Source organism: Mus caroli, chromosome 4 (genome assembly GCF_900094665.2).
Source record: "Mus caroli chromosome 4, CAROLI_EIJ_v1.1, whole genome shotgun sequence".
Classification (NCBI taxonomy): domain Eukaryota; kingdom Metazoa; phylum Chordata; class Mammalia; order Rodentia; family Muridae; genus Mus; species Mus caroli.
Genome location: NC_034573.1, coordinates 78,235,444 through 78,253,780, shown reverse-complemented (window position 1 = coordinate 78,253,780; position 18,337 = coordinate 78,235,444). Strand labels below are relative to the sequence as shown.

Sequence of the window (18,337 nt, the reverse complement as noted above, 5' to 3'; positions counted from 1 at the left end):
CACTATAGGTGGAACAACATTATGAACTAACCAGTACCCCGGAGCTCTTGTCTCTAGCTGCATATGTATCAAAAGATGGCCTAGTCGGCCATCACTAGAAAGAGAGGCCCATTGGACAGACAAACTTTATATGCCCCAGTACAGGGGAATGCCAGGGATAGAAAAATGGGAATGGGTGGGTAGGGAAGTAGGGGGGAGGGTATGGGGGACTTTTGGGATATCATTGGAAATGTAATTGAGGAAAATATGTAATAAAAAATATTAAAAATTAAAAAAAATGGGGCTCAGAGGTAAACAAAGAATTCTCACCTGAGGAATATCAAATGGCAGAGAAGCACCTGAAAAAATGTTCAACATCCTTAATTACCAGGGAAATGCAAATCAAAACAACCCTGAGATTCCACCTCACACCAGTCAGAATGGCTAAGATAAAAAAACTCAGTTGACAGCAGATGCTGGCGAGGATGTGGAGAAAGAGGAACACTCCTCCATTGTTGGTGGGATTGCAAGCTTGTAAACTACTCTGGAAATCAGTCTGACAGTTCCTTAGAAAATTGGACATAGTACTATAGGAGGATCCAGCAATACCTCTCCTGTGCATATATCCAGAAGATGTCCCAACCGGTAAGAAGGACACATGCTCCACTATGTTCATAGAAGCCTTATTCATAATAGCCAGAAGCTGGAAAGAACCCAGATGCCCCTCAACAGAGGAATGGATACAGAAAATGTGGTACATTTACACAATGAAGTACTACTCAGCTATTAAAAAGAATGAATTTATGAAATTCTTAGGCAAATGGATGGACCTGGAGGGCATCATCCTGAGTGAGGTAACCGAATCACAAAGGAACTCACACAATATGTACTCACTGATAAGTGGATATTAGCCCAGAACCTTAGAATACCCAAGATATAAGATACAATTTGCTAAACGCATGAAACTCAAGAAGAACGAAGACCAAAGAGGAACAACAATATGAACTAACTAGTACCCTCAGAGCTCGTGTCTCTAGCTGCATAAGAATCAGAAGATGGCCTAGTAGGCCATTGGTGGAAAGAGAGGCCCATTGGTCGTGCAAAATTTATATGCCTCAGTACAGGGAAATGACAGGGCCAATAAGTGGGAGTGGGTAGGTTGGGGAGTGGGTGGGGGAGCATGTGGGGGACTTTTGGGACAGCATTGGAAATGTAAATTAAATAAATACCCAATAAAAAATTAGTGAAAGAAAAAAGAAATAGCTATCTTTTTTGCTAATCTTTTTATTATTATTATTATTAGATATTTTCTTCAATTACATTTCAAATGCTATGCTGAAAGTCTCCTATACCCTTCCCCTGCCCTGCTACCCAACCCATCCACTTCAGCTTCCTGGACCTGGCATTCCTCTGTACTGGGCCATATAATCTTCACAAGACCAAGGGCCTCTCCTCCCAATGATGGCTGACTAGGCCATCTTCTGCTGCATATGCAGCTAGAGACACAAGCTCTGAGGGTGCTAGTTAGTTCATATTGTTGTTCCTCCTATAGGGTTGCAGACCCCTTCGGCTCCTTGGGTAATTTCTCTAGCTCCTCCATTGGCGGTCCTGTGTTCTACCCAATAGATGACTGTGAACATCCACTTCTGTATTTGCCAGGCACTGGCATAGCCTCACAAGAGACAGCTATATCAGTGTCCTGTCAGCAAAATATTTCTCACATATGCACTAGTGCCTGGGTTTGGTGGCTGATTATGGGATGGATCCCCGGGTGGGGCAGTCTCTGGATGGTCCTTCCTTCTGTCTCAGCTCCCACCTTAGTCTTTGTAACTCCCTCCATGGGTATTTTATTTCACATTCTAAGGAGGAATGAAGTATCCACACTTTGGTTTTCCTTCTTCTTTAGTTTCATATGTTTTGCAAATTGTATCTTAGATATTCTAAGTTTCTGGGCTAATAGCCACTTATCAGTGAGTGCATATCATGTGAGTTCTTTTGTTATTGGGTTACCTCACTCAGGATGATATTCTCCAGGTCCATCCATAAATTTATTGTTTTTAATAGCTGAGTAGTACTCCATAGTGTACATGTACCACATTTTCTGTATCCAAAGAAATAGGTATCTTATAGCGGGCAGTTCTCTCATATTTTAAATCATGTGTTTGCAACTGTGGGCTCACCATCAGAAATCGGTGATTGTTATGTAATGTCTTCTCTGTCAGGATTCCTTCTTACAGAGAAGTGAAACTAACATGCACTCTGCACCTTGCTGATGTGTTTATTATCGACCCAATCTCTTCAATGCTCCACATGAAAGCTTGGTGGTATGTCGTTCCAAGTCAGATGGAGAGGAAAGCTAGTGGAACTGGGCTGCAACCCAAGTCAGGCTTGCTGAACCTAACATGATTTCCCCCCAGCCATACTACTTCATATATCTGACTTCTCTATTTTCTGTCTTGTCTGTAGTCCCACTTGGAAATCTTGCATGCATAAACTAACTACAAAAGTTTTAATATCAAATTGCTATTAGGTTGAAAACTTATGATTGCCAATGTCTTTAGTGCTTTCAAAATCAGACATTTATTTAGAATGAAAAAAAAAAACACTTTTGCAAACTGATCTTCTGAGAGATTGGGGCTTCTTGATTTCCTAATTAATTGAAATGCTGGCAGGAATGGTTCTGGTTTGGCTTTGGAATGTATGGAGAAGTGACTACTCTGTGATTCCCAGAGGCCCGGAAATGGGTACTAGCCAAATCTGCCACTTTGAAACATCCCAAGTCCACTGCTCTGATTAATAGTCAAATTCGTGTGAAGAAACCAGAATTTTCCCTTGGACCTATAGCATAAGTAGGTGGTATACCTGGTGATGAGTATGGTTAACACGGTCAGTAATAGACAGACATATAAAATGATGGTCATAATGGCCACAGTGAGATGCTGAGTTAGGACATAGCAATGGTATCCATGGATACTGCATCTTGTGGGCAAAGTTTAAATCATATGCCTCCCAGTGATCTTTGGCCATTTTGTATCATAAAATTAAAAAGATGAAAATAAAAAACTGCATCATCCAAAAATACTTCAGATTTGTGGTATATACAGTAGGCTAGACAAAACCAAAAGTGAAGTCATATTGTGATGCCTGAGGAGTAATTTCCTGGAGAACATGTCTATTTTAATTGTGTGCCATTTGTTTTCTTTCTTTACTAAACTTTAGATGCTATTTCTGCATGTTCTATTTGAAGATGATGTATTTCTCTTACAAAGAATAATTTCACCTCAGGGATACCAGCAGTTATAATTGTGAGTTCTCATTCAATACATGGACTTTTAGGTGTGTGTGTGTGTGTGTGTGTGTGTGTGTGTGTGTGTACACGTGCAAGCATGCGCACATGTGAAAGAGAGAGACAGAGAAACAGAGACAGACAGAGACAGAGGCAGAGACAGAAACAGAGGAGACAGCTAGACCAAGAAATCATTCTAGTTCTGATAGCTTGGAATCAGTTAGAGGGGCTCCTCTAAATTTTATTCAAATCAAAAATGTAAATTTCTAAAAAGAAAAGTCTAAGTGATAACTCTTGTTTTGCTAATTCTACATAGCTTTGCACCATTTTCACAACAGTCTTATACTCATTTCACATTCCACAGAAAGAGGTGTCTTTTACAAAGGAGGTGAGTTGCATGAACAAGCAGAAAGTCCTACCACATGGTAGTTTCTGTGATTGCCCTGAAGTAGAGCTCTGTGACTTTACCTGAAAGGACTAAGCAGTTTTAGCCAAAATAGCCATGAGCTACAAAGAGGTGTCTAAGGATTATATGACATTTTATCATCTAAATAGACAATGAAGATCCCAAAAGGACATAGGACCTCTAGCAAGGATCAAATTAATGAGGCATCAAGAACCAGCCTCATATTCTGCCCTGTTGCTCAGAAATAAGCTTTTCCTAACTCAACCGAGGTATGAAGATATGTGAACATAGATTGGCGTGTTGCCACCTTCATTAATTAGAATGCAAACACTTCTAAAAGGTTAGAAATCTTGAGCACATACTAAATTAGTATTGCTAGAGATTCAACAAGCCAACCACCTAGGAAGACTTAAGGGGTCTGGGCTAAAGGAGGTGACATTTGAGGTTGCTCATGCCCAAATTAATAGGCATGAGTCCAGTACAGATGCACAGTCGTTGATAGCTGCCTCACTAGAGAACCAGAAAGAGGATGCAAAGCCATGGGGAGCTCTCTCTTTCTTGATAGATAGGGAAGCAGAAAGTGGAAGACACTATTATTTCCATCAGGGAACTCTGAAAGCAAATGGAGGGAAGAAAGAAGGAATAGTAAGTTAAAATCTTAAGCAAATCTGTACTCATCTTCACAATGTACTCTCAACCATGACTTTCACACTAAATTGGGGGATCCTCACATACAATTAGCTAGAGGAGTCCTGTATGGCTCTAGGCCCTAACAAAACAAGACATTTAATCTCCCCTAAAACTATTTTTTTTTTAATTTCACCAATACATCCCAGTGATCTAATTAGTGCTAAAGGCACTATACTGTTTGTGGCAATTATCTAAATGATGATTAAATAACAATCTGTTGGCTAAAGCCAAGTCAAACACACTATCTTAAGAATTGACATTGCTCCACAACCACTAATGCTAAAAATAAAAATGTGCTGTTAGACCTAGAATTCCTTGGGCTCTATGTATGTTTATTTTTAAACAAGTATGTTTCCAGGCCATTCAAGAACAGATTCAGGAGAGGGATGCTCATATTCTTTTTACATCTCAGTGAGTGTTCATGTGTGCATGCGCGTGTGCCTCTGTGTGTGTGTGTGAACATCAGTGCCTTCTACTATTGCTCTTAACACTATATTTTGAGACAGCATCTTTCTGGATTCTGGAATTCACTACTTTGCTAGATTGGCTGGCCACTGAGCCCCAGTTTCTCCCTAGCTTAGTCTCTCAGTACTGGAACTTAATGACACACAGATTTTAACATGGGTAAAGGGAATTCAAACTCAGGTGCCCATGTTGTTATATCAAACACTACAACTGAGTCATCTTCATACACCCAGTGATGTTTATGTTCTGAAATGCATATTATTACAGGCACAGTGGGACAGTGTGAGCAGCACACTGAGATATGAAGCTTTTAAGGAAATGAAGCCTTCTCTAGACACAGGAAGGCCCTTCCAGCCTCTTTCTGTGTCTCTTCGTAGAATTAGACTTCCTTCTATTTATTGTTGCCCAGACCCATTTTTGCAATTCATTGAATTGGTGACATTTGGTCCATGGAAAAGGCTTCTTCCTTCTGCCATTCTTTATCTAGTTGACTCTTCATATTTCAGTGTAGTCATTTGTATTCATGAAAGGCTCACTGGCCTCCAACATAGGTCCCATGTTTATTCAACTCCTCATGACAAAACATTCATTTTATTGTAATAATGGTATAGTTATTCCTGGAGGATAAAGCACACATTGAGAGAAAGCAATGACAAATTGTGTTTGTTTTAATCCTTTCTCTAGTACAGCTCTTGGCATGTGCAGAACAAGGAAAAATGAATTATTGGTGGGCTGGAGAGATGGCTCAGTTGTTGAAAGCATTGACTGCTCTTCCTGGGGCCAGGTTTGATGCTCAGCACCTATATTTCAGCTGACAACCAACTCTAACTCCAGTTCCTAGAAATCTGATGCCTTCCTGCCCTCTTGAGCTCCATGATCCATGCAGGCAAACTGCCATATTTTAAAAAAAAATCAATAATTGAATGAGTTAATTTGTTCCTTAAATCAACAAGCAACCACCACCACCACCACCACCACCACCATGCATGTATAAGAAAAATGCAGCCTAAATATGTGAAGTTACTCACCTGTTTTACTTGTCTGTGCTGAGACCCTTGGACGTGAGAATGTTGCCTTTATTTCAAACTCTCAATTTACAATATCTTATTAAGGACATAATTTAATACAATATATACTGTTTAAGGAGAGGTTAAATAATTTTAACTATTAAAACAACAATTACTAATTTTGACTAGTATGATTTCATGTTGGAAGAGTTATCCATAGTTATAGTCAACTAAATAGGACATAGGATCAAGCTTCAGTCATTTAAAAGGAAATGATTAAAATATAGGATGCAGGCTAGATTTCACAGAAGACAACAAGCAAATACAAGAACTTGCTTTTTTGTCTTTGGTTATATTTCATGTTTTAGGTAGCATTCTTCTATGTAACTCAGAATGGTCTTAAATTGAAGATCCTCTTGCCTCAGCCTCCTAAGTACCAATATTTCAGATAGGTATGTATTATTACATTTGACTATGGTTAAAGTATTTTTATCATTAGACCAAGAGTTCAGAAGCTTTTTGTTGGGATATGAGAAAATACAAGCATTTAGAGCAGAGAAAATAAAGTCACAAATGGGGGAAGCCATTTATAGCATCTGGACCTCAGTGATTCAAATCTGAGCTGTGACATAAGGACAAATTTAGTGTATGCAAGAATGACAGAAAAAGGCCACTGGAATTTGAAGATTTGTATAAAGAATAAAAGCAACACTCTCAAAGATGGACCACTGTTTAGTGGTTAAGTCACCATAAGAATGCTAGATTTTGTTTTATTTTCATGCTATCTCCAAACGTAAGGAACTGAAAAGAAAACATGGTTTGAAAGAAGAAAAGATGTACCACATTTTCTGTATCCATTCCTCTGTTGAGGGACATCTGTGTTCTTCCAGCTTCTGGCTATTATAAATAAGGCTGCTATGAGTATAGTGGAGCATGTGTCCTTATTACCAGTTGGAACATCTGGGTATATGCCCAGGAGAGGTATTGTTGGATCTTCCACATTTACACAATGGGGTACTACTCAGCCATAAATAAAACAATGAATTTATGAAATTCTTAGGCAAATGGATGTATCTGGAGGATATCATCCTGAGTGAGGTAACCCAATCACAAAAGAACTCACTTGATATACACTCACTGATAAGTGGATATTAGCCCAGAAACTTAGAATACTCAAGATACAATTTGCAAAAGACAAGAAAACCAAGAAGAAGGAAGACCAACACATGGATTCTTCATTCCTCCTTAGAAGAGGTAACAAAATACCCATGGAAGGATTTACAGAGTCAAAGTTTGGTGCTGAGATGAAAGGATGGACTATCCAGAGACTGCCCCACCTGGGGATCCATTCCATAATCAGCCACCAATCACAGACATTATAGCATATGCCAGCAAGATTTTGCTGAAAGGACCCTGATATAGCTGTCTCTTATGAGGCTATGCAGTGCCTGGCAATTATAGAAGTAGATGCTCACAGTCACCTATTGGATGGAACACAGGGCCCCCTCCTTGAGCAAGTACTCAAGGAGCTAAAGGGGTCTGCAACCCTATAGGTAGAACAATAATATGAACTAACTAGAGCTCATGTCTCTAGCTGCATATGTAGCAGAAGATGGCCTAGTCGGCCATCATTGGGAAGAGAGGCCTCTTGGTATTGCAAACTTTATATGCCCCAGTATAGGGGAACACCAGGGCCAAGAAGTGGGAGTGAATGGGCAGGGGGGCAGGGTAGGGGAGGGTATGGGGGACTTTTGGTATAGCATTGGAAATGTAAATGAAGAAAATATCTGATGAAAAATTTTAAAAAAGAAAAAAAGAGGAAGAAGAAAAGAAAGGAATGAGCTTGTTTTTATATGATCTCAACTTGAGATTCCAGAGGAAAGCCAATGGATATTGTCAGGAGTTAGAGAAAAACATGGAACAGAGTTTTGCAGAAATCTGAGATAGTCTTAAGGATTGTTTACATGAAAACTGAAGTAAGGGAGCAGATAAAATGGATGGAAAGGAATAGGAAAGGAATAACAGAAAGGGATAAGAGGCTGAAGCATGGAGGACACCCACACCTAAATAACAAGAAAAGGACAGGACAACCAGCTTAAAATCAGAAGCTGAATGTTAATAGGAATGGAGGAGGGACGAGGCTGCACTGTTTAGGAATCATGGCATTCAGTCTCCATATGAAGATCATGGCTTCTAGGGGGACATGTGGGAAACGCTCAGCAATAAGAAGATCTGGAAGAGAAAGATAGATGATAGATGGATGGAAGCTGTTTCTCTCTAGAATATTAATTAAAAGACTGGGAAATAGAGTGTTAAGTCAAGGAGTTAGAGATCCCAGATACTAGACCACCAAGCAAGATGTGTACAGGGAGGGATTCATGGTTCTAGATACATATGTAGCAGAGGATGGCTTTGTCTGACATCAGTAGGATGGGAGGCCCTTGGTCCTCTGGAGGTTTGATGCCCCAGCATCAAAGGTGGTGATGTGTGAGTGGATAGGTGGAAGACCATCCTTATAGAGGCAAAAGGGAGGGAGAGAGGGAAGATGGGATGGGAGGGAGTTGTGGAGGGGTAACAGGGAAGGGGAATATCATTTGTGATATAAACAAATGGAATGATTAATAAAAAGGTTAATAAAATGGTTTTGTGATTATTTACAAGTAGAAAAGATAAAAATGTATTTGTAAATAGTCATGAGTAGTGCAGGGTTGACTCAGTAGTGAAGAGCACATGTGGATCTTTTAGAGGACCTAGGTTCAGTTGCTCCAGCCCACATCATGGCTCACAATCGTAATTCCAGTTCTAAGGGATCTAACCCACTCTTTTGACCTTTGTGAGAGCCAAACACACATGTTGGACTTAGATACTTGCAAATAAAGCACTCATAACCATTAAAATAAACAGATATATCTTTTTAAAATAAATAGAAAACCATGAGAACAGAAAAAAACTTAAAGAAGAGAAGGAGTACAGAACAGCCAGAAGACTCAGAGAGGAGAGTGCGAGCCCTCACCTGGAGTTCTAGCTTTTGCTTTGAGAAAGGAGCTGAGGGAGAGGAAATACCAGAAGTGAAGGTACAGAGCTGCAGAGGAAGGCTGGGGAAAAGTGTTATAGAAGTCAGAAGAAGAAAGTAAGCAGTGAAAACATACTGAATGGCCACTTAATGGCTTATATGTAGGATGTACACCTATACAAGAGGTCTCTGCCCTCAGAAGGACTTAGGCAATGGATGGGCTCAAAAGTACCAAACAGTAGATGCTTATCATAAGATACCACTTGAGAGGCTGATGAGCTTAAAAAGATAACTGAGGACTGGATATGAAATATGGTTGTCCAATAGTTCCAAACTAGGACACCAAGCTGAGAGGCTGTTCGCACTCTCATTCAGTCATGAATCTAATCTTGAAACTGGAAACATCCCCAGTTTTTCACCATAAATAAGAATTCCTGCTTAGACTTTCAACAATCAGAGGGTCGTCACAATGGAGGATTGTGCTATTCATAAAATTTCATTTGCAACATTATAGCTTTAAAAAGCCATTTATTTTTAATTGAAAAACTTTATATTTATGGTATACACCATATTTAGATCTGTGTATACACTGTTAGGTGATTAAATCAAGCTAATCCAATTAACATATAATTAAATAAGATACTTATCATTTATTTAGGCCTAGATATGGTTTTACTAAAATGGAATAATAAAATTATACTTTGCTATCTGAACCTGTTTTAGCTCATTTCAAGGTTCCAGACAACTCAATCTGAAAGACTACTACTTATTTTGCAAAGCAATTCATATTTGTCCTCAATGTTGAGGATTAAAAGAAAAATGTAGAGTCCTACTAACCCCAAGCTATAGGGGCAATAATAATGACGTATTTTTTATACAAAATTAAAACAACATTATCCATTTGTGCTGAATTTATAAGGCTGCTTTTTTTTGAATACTTGAATAGTAAGAACACTTACTATCGTCAAACAAACGACAGTGCTATTTGTGTTCCCACACTTGAAAATGAAGCTGCACATTATTTGAAAGTATTTGACCAATTTAAGATGTAGCCAGATAAAAATGATAACTAAGAAAAAGAGAGATAAAAGGGAGATTGGCATCACCTTCAGAGGATGGGAAACATTTAAACACTTACAAAGAAAACGCATATAATTAAATGTTTCACCAGAAGAAAGTAATTTCATTTTTCTCCCTGTGACAGTTTAATAGACTGAAATTCTTTAGCAATTTAGTTTTATCGAGCTATTTTCTCCTGAAGTCTCCACATCATTACATATTGTCTAAATCATTTAGCAAATTTAATACTTGCTTTCACTCTAGTAAAACTGTCCTCAGGCTTTCTTCTGAGTTTATTCTTAAATTCTGTTATTAACAAGACTAAGAGCCCTGAGAAAGGAATCTCAAATTCCCCATTAACATGGGACTGTACAGGTAGGTGGGCTCCCCAGCATTTCCTGCCTCAACTATCTTGTATATCTTTGTGGTGTTAAGCCTGTTAACTTTGTAAAGACCTGAGCTTCATGCCCCCTCTTAGTGCATGGATACTCTGATAAGTATTGTGATAAGCTTGCTGTTCCTGAACTTGACTTATACTCAGGTTCCATGTGTGTTTGGCTTTGGTTAGATAAACATGCATCTTCTGCTGCAAATAACTGTGGCATCTATGGTAGGACCGGGAAGAGATAAGAAAAGGACCATACTTCTTTGAGGATTTGATTTTGATTTTCCACTCTGCTTCCTCGGTCAGTGGTGCTGGGTGGGTATGGGAAGGACAGCCAGCAGGCCAGAAATGCCAAGTGAACATCCCTCTGCAGAGCAGAGCAGCTCTAAAGAGAAAGGGAAGGGAGCAGAACACATAGGTTGTTAGCACCTCCCATCCTCAGATATGAACTCAATCTGAGGCTTCTCTATCACAGCTCCATCCCCTGGCCTCTTCTTACTTTTACTCTCAGGCTGTTCCTCACGAGGTTCTCCAAGTCAGCATCCTCAAATGTATAGCCATAGCTCAGGCAGGCCTGGAATTGAGATAGTCTAGTCTTGGCCTCCTGGAGTAGCTGAGATTGTAGAAAGGCATTACCCAGATTGCTGTTTCTTTTGCTTTCTGAGGCCCCTAAGTGCTGTATCTTTCCACGGCAACTGCACGGACAACTCTACCTTCCTTGGAGCTAATGGGAAGAAGGGAGCTGGACTTCAAATACTCTCTACCTTCTTTGAGACTGTCTTTCCCGTCTATAATAGAAAAGATACTGTAACAGGTCTCACTCTCTAAAGAGGCAATGAGTTCACAGGCAGTGTTAGAGAGTCTCTAGATTTTAGGGAAACAGGAGGAAAAGTAGAACAAGTGGGTTTCTTCCTTTTAATCGTCCCTTCCTTTACCAATGCCCTTTATCATCTCTGAGGGAGCTTTAGCCGTTCCTGGGAACATTCTTCAGAAATATCCCTGGTGGCCACCTCTGACTTATTCATTAATACCAAGCCAGTTCCTGATTACAGTCTGTCAGAGTGTTTATTATCTTCTTGTTTTAAGAGACAGGAAAGATAGGAATGTTCCAGTCTTGACGTGAGGCGCCACGTCTGCCGTAAGCTTAAAATAGTACACAAATGGCCTAATAATTGCCTGGCATGGTTAAGCAGGCAATAAGAAGGCCCAGATAGATGAGGAGATAGCTATCTTCTTTCAAACAGGACCCTCTGAGAAGTTACATAACTAACTTTTTAATCTACCACCAGCAGTTCCGAGAACTTGCCAACCATTGTTTTCTACTGGGACAAAGAACTTAGGCTTGCCATGTGGAACCTTGACAACAACCACCTATCTTATAAAGATGAGATTTAAGAAAAGACACTTCTGTTTCAATAACAACCTTAAATTCTAAACCTACTATGATTCGCAACATTAATGCAGTTTTCAAATGGAAAGAGAAAGCAATGTCCAAGCAATCAAAAATCTTAGGAAGGTCCAGAAGGGAGCATACAGCTGTAAGTGAGCATGGAGATATGTTGCTAAGGAGTCACCACTTTTTAAGTGATTTGTTACAAACCACGTTTCAAAACCCACTACTCAGCGAGAGAGAAAAATGAAGTGTGAAGAGAGAAATTCACTGTGAACAAAGTAACTCTTGCCAAAACTGTATATTAAGATTTCAGAAACCTGTAACCAACTTAATCTGACTGCAGTACAGGCTCACAAAAGCTTCTCAAAGCACAGATTCCATGGCCCATCCCCAGACAGCCTGCTCCAGTGCACCTGCAATGGGACCCTAACATGAGTATTTTTTAACAAGATGGCAGGTAATACTGAATCAATTGTGTGCCGATACATTTGAATGGCACTGGAGTTAGCAAGGCTTGCTCACTCAGACTTGTCAGAACAAAAGAAAGATAGTACTGATATTCTACAGTCAGACACAGCCAGCCTTCCACCACTGAGGTACACACTGCAAGATAGACATCAGCACCTTTCTCCGTGATAACAACCCTGATTTTTAAACCAGAGTGTTCACTTGCATAAAAGTAGCCAACCAAAACACAAAGAAATCTGATGATCAGTCCTACCAGCAAAGTAGATACATATTTCACAGCATCCCTCTATATCAGGAATTCCTCTATTCTTAGGAACTCAGGAAAAGAAACAAGCTGGTAATTACCATCTCTAAAACTTCTCTAGTGTCACAGGTAAAGCCTGTTCTTACTAAAAGTTACATGCCCCGTGTCGGATACAAGTACCACTATGAGCATGGGTGCATACACACACATACACAAGCACCCCTCTTTTATAATGAGAAAGGGTACAAAAGTGGAGCTGTGTGCCTCTTCACTGGGAAGTCTACAAAACCTTGGTCTTATGGTAGCATCTTATACTAAAAGAGAAATACTTAAAATAGAGAACTAAAAAGGATTTTTGCCAAATTCTTGAAAATAAAGGTATCACTTAGAAGTTATTACAGTCCTAACCAAGGGAATCCATGTGCCCTGCATATTGATACAAACTGACTTGTAGGACAATGGAGATCCCATAGAGGTAACCTCGTGACTCTCCTCCTTTATAAGGCAGTATTCATAGGGACTGCTGTGAGGAGGCAAAGATTATATGGGACATCTTTAACTCTCACTCAGTTTTGCTGTGTATGTAAACTACTCTAAAATAAAATCTCTTAAAATGTCTTAAAATGTGTGTTTAATATAAACAAAAAGGTGACTGATGTGACTCTCCTCTCCATACAACCCAGAACCTCTCAGCAGCTACCCTTTGTGCCAAATGATCACTTAACATCTTGCAGTCCACACTTCATTCATGTTGGAGACATTAGCATAAACGTTAAAGGCAGGGAAGGGAGAGCCTGAGTATAGGATCTGGCTGATCATTTAAAACTCACTTTTCCCCATATACTCTCCCTACATAGTCAGTGCTTGGGGCCGGAACTGCTCTGCAAGTCCCAGGTTATAGTGGAAAGCTAATTGGGCTTTAAGCAAGTATAGCTTAAATCTAGGGGCCATGGAAAAATGGGTGCTACGTGCCTAGGAGCAGCTAAAAAATCCTATAAATTTTGCAAACACATTCACTGTATTTTAAAGATGTCCAAAGAGTATGGGAGGGTAGTAGCCAAACACAAAACCGTAAACTTCCCCCAAAACTTTACGAAGTTATTCAAGATCTTGTTGTAACATTTTGAGCGTGAACAGCGTTGTGTGGTGATCTTAAAGTTTAGACACACCTTCTTGACAGTATTTTTCTGTTTTTTTTTAAATATATATTGTAATTAAATAAAATGTAGCATTGCATGGCATGGAATGTAATACCTAGTATTCCACTCTTCAGGAGGCTGAGGCAGGAGGATTGCCAGAGTACAAGGCAAGCCTTGGCTATAGTTTTCCCACACTTATTCCTGACAGAACTGTGAGGATCTAAAGATCCCATCCTATACAATGTCCAGTCCCTTAAGTTCAAGTGCATCATCTGTGTGTGTGTCATTGTTGCAAGACCTCAATCTCTCTGAGTCTACTAGAACTAATCTACATAAGTCCCATCCTCTAGACACTTCTAGCTAAGTCCTTTGCTGCCTGGGATGCCTACTGACATGGTTTAAAGGTTAAGCCTTAAAGTTTGCTGAAGCTCTTGACTGTTCTATAGTTTATGCTTGCTTAAAATGTTTCTTAACTTTATCATCTTTGCCATGTAAGAACCAAAGACTTTTCAAAGCAATCACATGTTGGTTGCCTTCTGTTTAATAGTTCTTCCCCAGTTTCTCTCACTCCTTTCCTGTTAGTATTCTCAAGGAAACAAACCATCATCGTCAACACATAGATTGCAACCCTCCCCATATGTTAAGCATGTTCTTCACTTCCTCTATAACCACCTGCCATAGTGTTGCTAGACTTCCTGCTACTATTGAAAAACTGAGCCACAGCCTCTCAGTGATCAGTGATGGCTTCCTCAGTCTTCTGCATTTAACACTCTCTGCAAAGCTCAAACGTTTGTGGCCACTGGGTTTCAAGTACATTAAGTAAAGCACAACACTCCTAGAAGTTCAATTCCTTTTAGTCTTTGACTATTTTCTGGTTCAAAATCCAGCTCAATGCTTCCTTTGTTATTGTCAATACTCCTGCCTTTTACTTACCAAAGTCTATATCTATGTTGATACCTAAGAATATGTTTCCGAGCCGTGACTTTAAACAGTAACATCATGGGTTCTCTGGGTTGAGAATCTGAGTACAGCTTTGCTGGGTGCTGTTAGTACCAGCATTCGAAAGTAACTGTGGTCAAGTTGATGGATGGCCTATAGTCTTACCCAAAGGCTCAGATGAAGGAAACGAGCAAGGAAATTAATTCTTGACTCACATCTGAGATTACATGGGAGGTTTAGGTCCCTTCTACATGGACAGCTCTACATGGCAGCTAGATTCTTCCATAGCAATTGATCAGTGGAAGAACAAAGGCACACTCTAGAAGAAATCCAGTCTTAAAAAATCTAATCTTGATGGCATTGCACAATCATATTCTGCATATTATCCACCATGTTCCATCTTATTAGAAGGAATTAATGATTAATCAGAAGAACCTGCATCTGAAAGGAAGAAGTTAAAATGGGTGTAAATGCCACAGAAAAGAATTATTAGTGATAATCATAAAGATGGCCTACCACAATGTATTACAGTCTCTGTAAAGATTAACTGAGTTAAAATATGAAGATTGCAAAAATTGTACAATATATACAATAAATCCATTGTGAATACATATTATACTACCATGTTTATGTTAAGTAGAAGACATCAAACATTCCAGAAACAGATGAAAAATTGTAAGCTTTGTGATATGCTTAGCATCACTTTTACATATTCATTTTATGTGTGCAGTTGGGGGAATTTGATAGTTTTAAATCCTTTAAGAATGAAAAATTAATTCTCAACTATAAGAAGTTTACCAAAAGAACCCACAGGTCTTAGCTTGCTAATTCCTGTCATTAAGACACAAGTTTGAGGGCAACAAAGAAATGACCATGTTGTACCATCCATTACCCCATTGCTTGTGTATTGATGGGAGAGAAAGGGTGGCATCTAGCATACCAGCAGTGCTTCAATTACCAGGGAAGGATGACATCCCCCTTCCTATGAAAATGCCACAATTTTCCTTTACCAAAACAATTTTAATAGATGCAAGTAGAGAAAGTGGACCACAGACTCTAAGAAGGAATCTAAAAAGCTGGGTAGAATTACCTAAGTTGATATGTAGCCAATTCATAGCTGCTGCATACAGGGAAAAATAATGTGATCTATTACACTCAAGAGAAAATTTGATCATGATTGCATGTTCAAGTCTAAGATACAATTTCCAGGAAAAAATGCATGTGGATCATATTGTTAGCTTGGATTCCAAGTCTTTTAGACTAGTAAGAGCTGCCACAGATAGGAAGTTTCAACTGGTGGGAAATTGAGCCCAGACTTATTAATATATCTATCCAGTCAGACTTGAACACAGTTTTTCCAAACTAGATTCTCCAACATTATAAAACAAATCATCATGTTGAAACTAAATAGGTATTAGAAATGGGTCTAAAGGAGCAGGTTATGCCTCATGTTGGATTTTGGAACATGGAAAGCCGTGTTAGCATATACCTAATATTCAAAAGAAGTACTGTTTCCCCTATAATCATCTTACTCAATCTTTGTAGAGAATTGAACTTGGCAAAGGGCAACAGGAACAAGGTATTAGGCATGAATGTTATTTCTAAACTGTGATCTATTAGTACTTTCTACACGGTACCTTGGTGTTAAAAACATTTCTTTCTGAATCTATGTCTTTGCTGAGCCAGAATGAGGAGAAGATTTACAATGGCAAATAATTAGTAGCTTCCAGGGCGGAGGAGTGTACATGGCAGAAACCTACCACTCAACTAGTATGCGAATGTGCATTTTTATCATCTCAAATTTATTGACAGATAATTTCCATGTGAGTAAAAAAAACTACTACAAAAACAGCTTTCACAGTTTATGAATACTGACTTAACACAAAATATGAATCTCTTAAATCCTCAGATCATATTCTTCTGGTGGTTCACAAATTAGAGGTTAAATGGTCTACTCAGTTACTGAAGAAAATCATTAGGTATGGGGTTCACATTACATTTTGATGTAACACAGGATAATCACCTCAGGAAATGCCTTTATTATGAAACAGATTATTTCCACAACTTTTATTCAATTTCATAACTATTTACTCTATACCTAGGGTTGGAGAAGAGATCAGAAGTCCAGAAAAAGAATTTTAGAAAGCCACATATATCAATCTCTACAGACATGCAATGTTCCTTTAAGAGTGTTAGGGAAAATATTCCAGGACTTTTGACCCCAGGCTTCTGAGTATCATGTATAGGAAGTCACCCAAGTCATTACTATTACACCTGCCATGTAAAACATTACTTTGTAGAAAGTTGGGTGATACTAAAATCCATGACAAGAGTTCCCTGTGTCTCCCAACACAAAGAATCAAGTTCCAATGACTTGAATACTCAAGACACTGGGATGAAATTTGTTCATCTACTTAAGGTTCTGTAAGAATACCTATGAGCTGGTACTCTGGCAACCTAAGTCCTAAAATCAAAGATTACTAACACCATGTGTACCTCTACTAGAAATATGAAGCACCAACAAGAAATAGTAGCTCTTTGGTACATGTTTTGTGATTCTCTGATGTTTACTCTGTATCAGGAACATTCCTGACTCTCAAATCCTAGAAGAATTAAATAGATCTATATCAAGACATAAGTACTGTTTAGCTGGCATAAAAGGATATGCAAGAAAGACTAGACCTATCATAGTAGCTAAAGAAAGCTAATCATCCAATGACTGTGCATTTGGAGGAACATGAATGTTCTATAGGAAGGTTGGAGGCTACATATAGACATAGTCCTTGGTCCTGACTATGCATTTGTGAAACTGAGGCCCAGGTCCATCCTTAGCATAGTTCCAACTTGATGGATATGTTGCAGGATCTAGGGATCTTTCTTTTTGACAAGTCCTAGGTATTTTCAATAAGTTGCTTTGAATGAGAAAATCATAATTCAAGAGAAAGAATCTTCATGGCAGTCAGCCCTTGTGTCACATTCTGCTCCATCAAAGCAAATACATTGAAATAATTACTGAAACACTGAAAGACCAAAACACCAATCATAAATGAGAACACCCACCCCACCCACTGTACTAAGCCATCATGAGGCTAAAGACTATGGTACACACAGAGGAAGTCTGAAGGAGTAATGCAAAACATACAAGTGATGGAAGCAAGAGACCATTCTCCAGCTGGGCATGACTGCATGCATATACAGAAATAGGTGGCACTTTTGTGTGGAGCTTTGCACATCTAGAAGCTAAAGCTTAATTCAAAGTTCATGGGGATATGAAGGTAGATAGTTGCTTTCATATACCTCCCCATTTTCTTTTTCCAGAACCTTACTGAGGCCATTGACCATCCTTGTGTAGACTCTCCCAGGAGAAGTACACAAGGAGATGGATGCACACCTGAGTACCGGGTCCTACTACTGCTCTTCTCCCAATCTTAATTCCCCCTTCGATATGTTAAGGATATTAGGAGCTACCACAAGTGGTGGCTGTAAGACTGCATCTCACCACTGTGAATATTACATATGCTCCACAGTGTATTGTTAACACAGTTCCCATTACAATTCTCATACTGTCCGTATCTACACTGCAGATCAGTTTTTTCTGATATCACTTGATGTTCACTGAATTTGGGTTTTCTCCATTGCAAAATGTGAATAGAAAGGGAAGACTTCGCTGCTCCAATCCAATTGCACGNGGGACCTGAGACTGCATTAGTTAGGGAAGCAGAAACCGGCCTGAGTAGGGCCACAGGCCTCATCCAGCCAGATCAGCACCGGGGTAGCTGGAGCGCAGGGTTGCCTGACACCCGCCAGCTACCCACGACCCCCGCCGCAGGATTTTGGGACTGCTGGTGAGTGGAACACAGCTTC

General features: G+C 39.4%; 2 protein-coding genes across 2 annotated transcripts in view; both read right to left on the bottom strand.

The window, feature by feature from the left end:
* The window catches only part of Adamtsl1 (ADAMTS like 1), an 883,891-nt gene that overhangs the window by 760,882 nt on the left and 104,672 nt on the right, over window positions 1-18,337 (bottom strand). The gene's annotated exons all lie outside the window — the stretch shown is intronic.
* The window catches only part of Sh3gl2 (SH3 domain containing GRB2 like 2, endophilin A1), a 406,012-nt gene continuing 389,563 nt past the window's right edge, over window positions 1,889-18,337 (bottom strand). Inside the window, exon 8 of the mRNA XM_021159750.2 lies at window positions 1,889-4,283. Coding sequence (XP_021015409.1) covers window positions 4,274-4,283 — 10 coding nt within the window. The 3' untranslated portion in view covers window positions 1,889-4,273. The remainder of the gene's footprint in view (window positions 4,284-18,337) is intronic.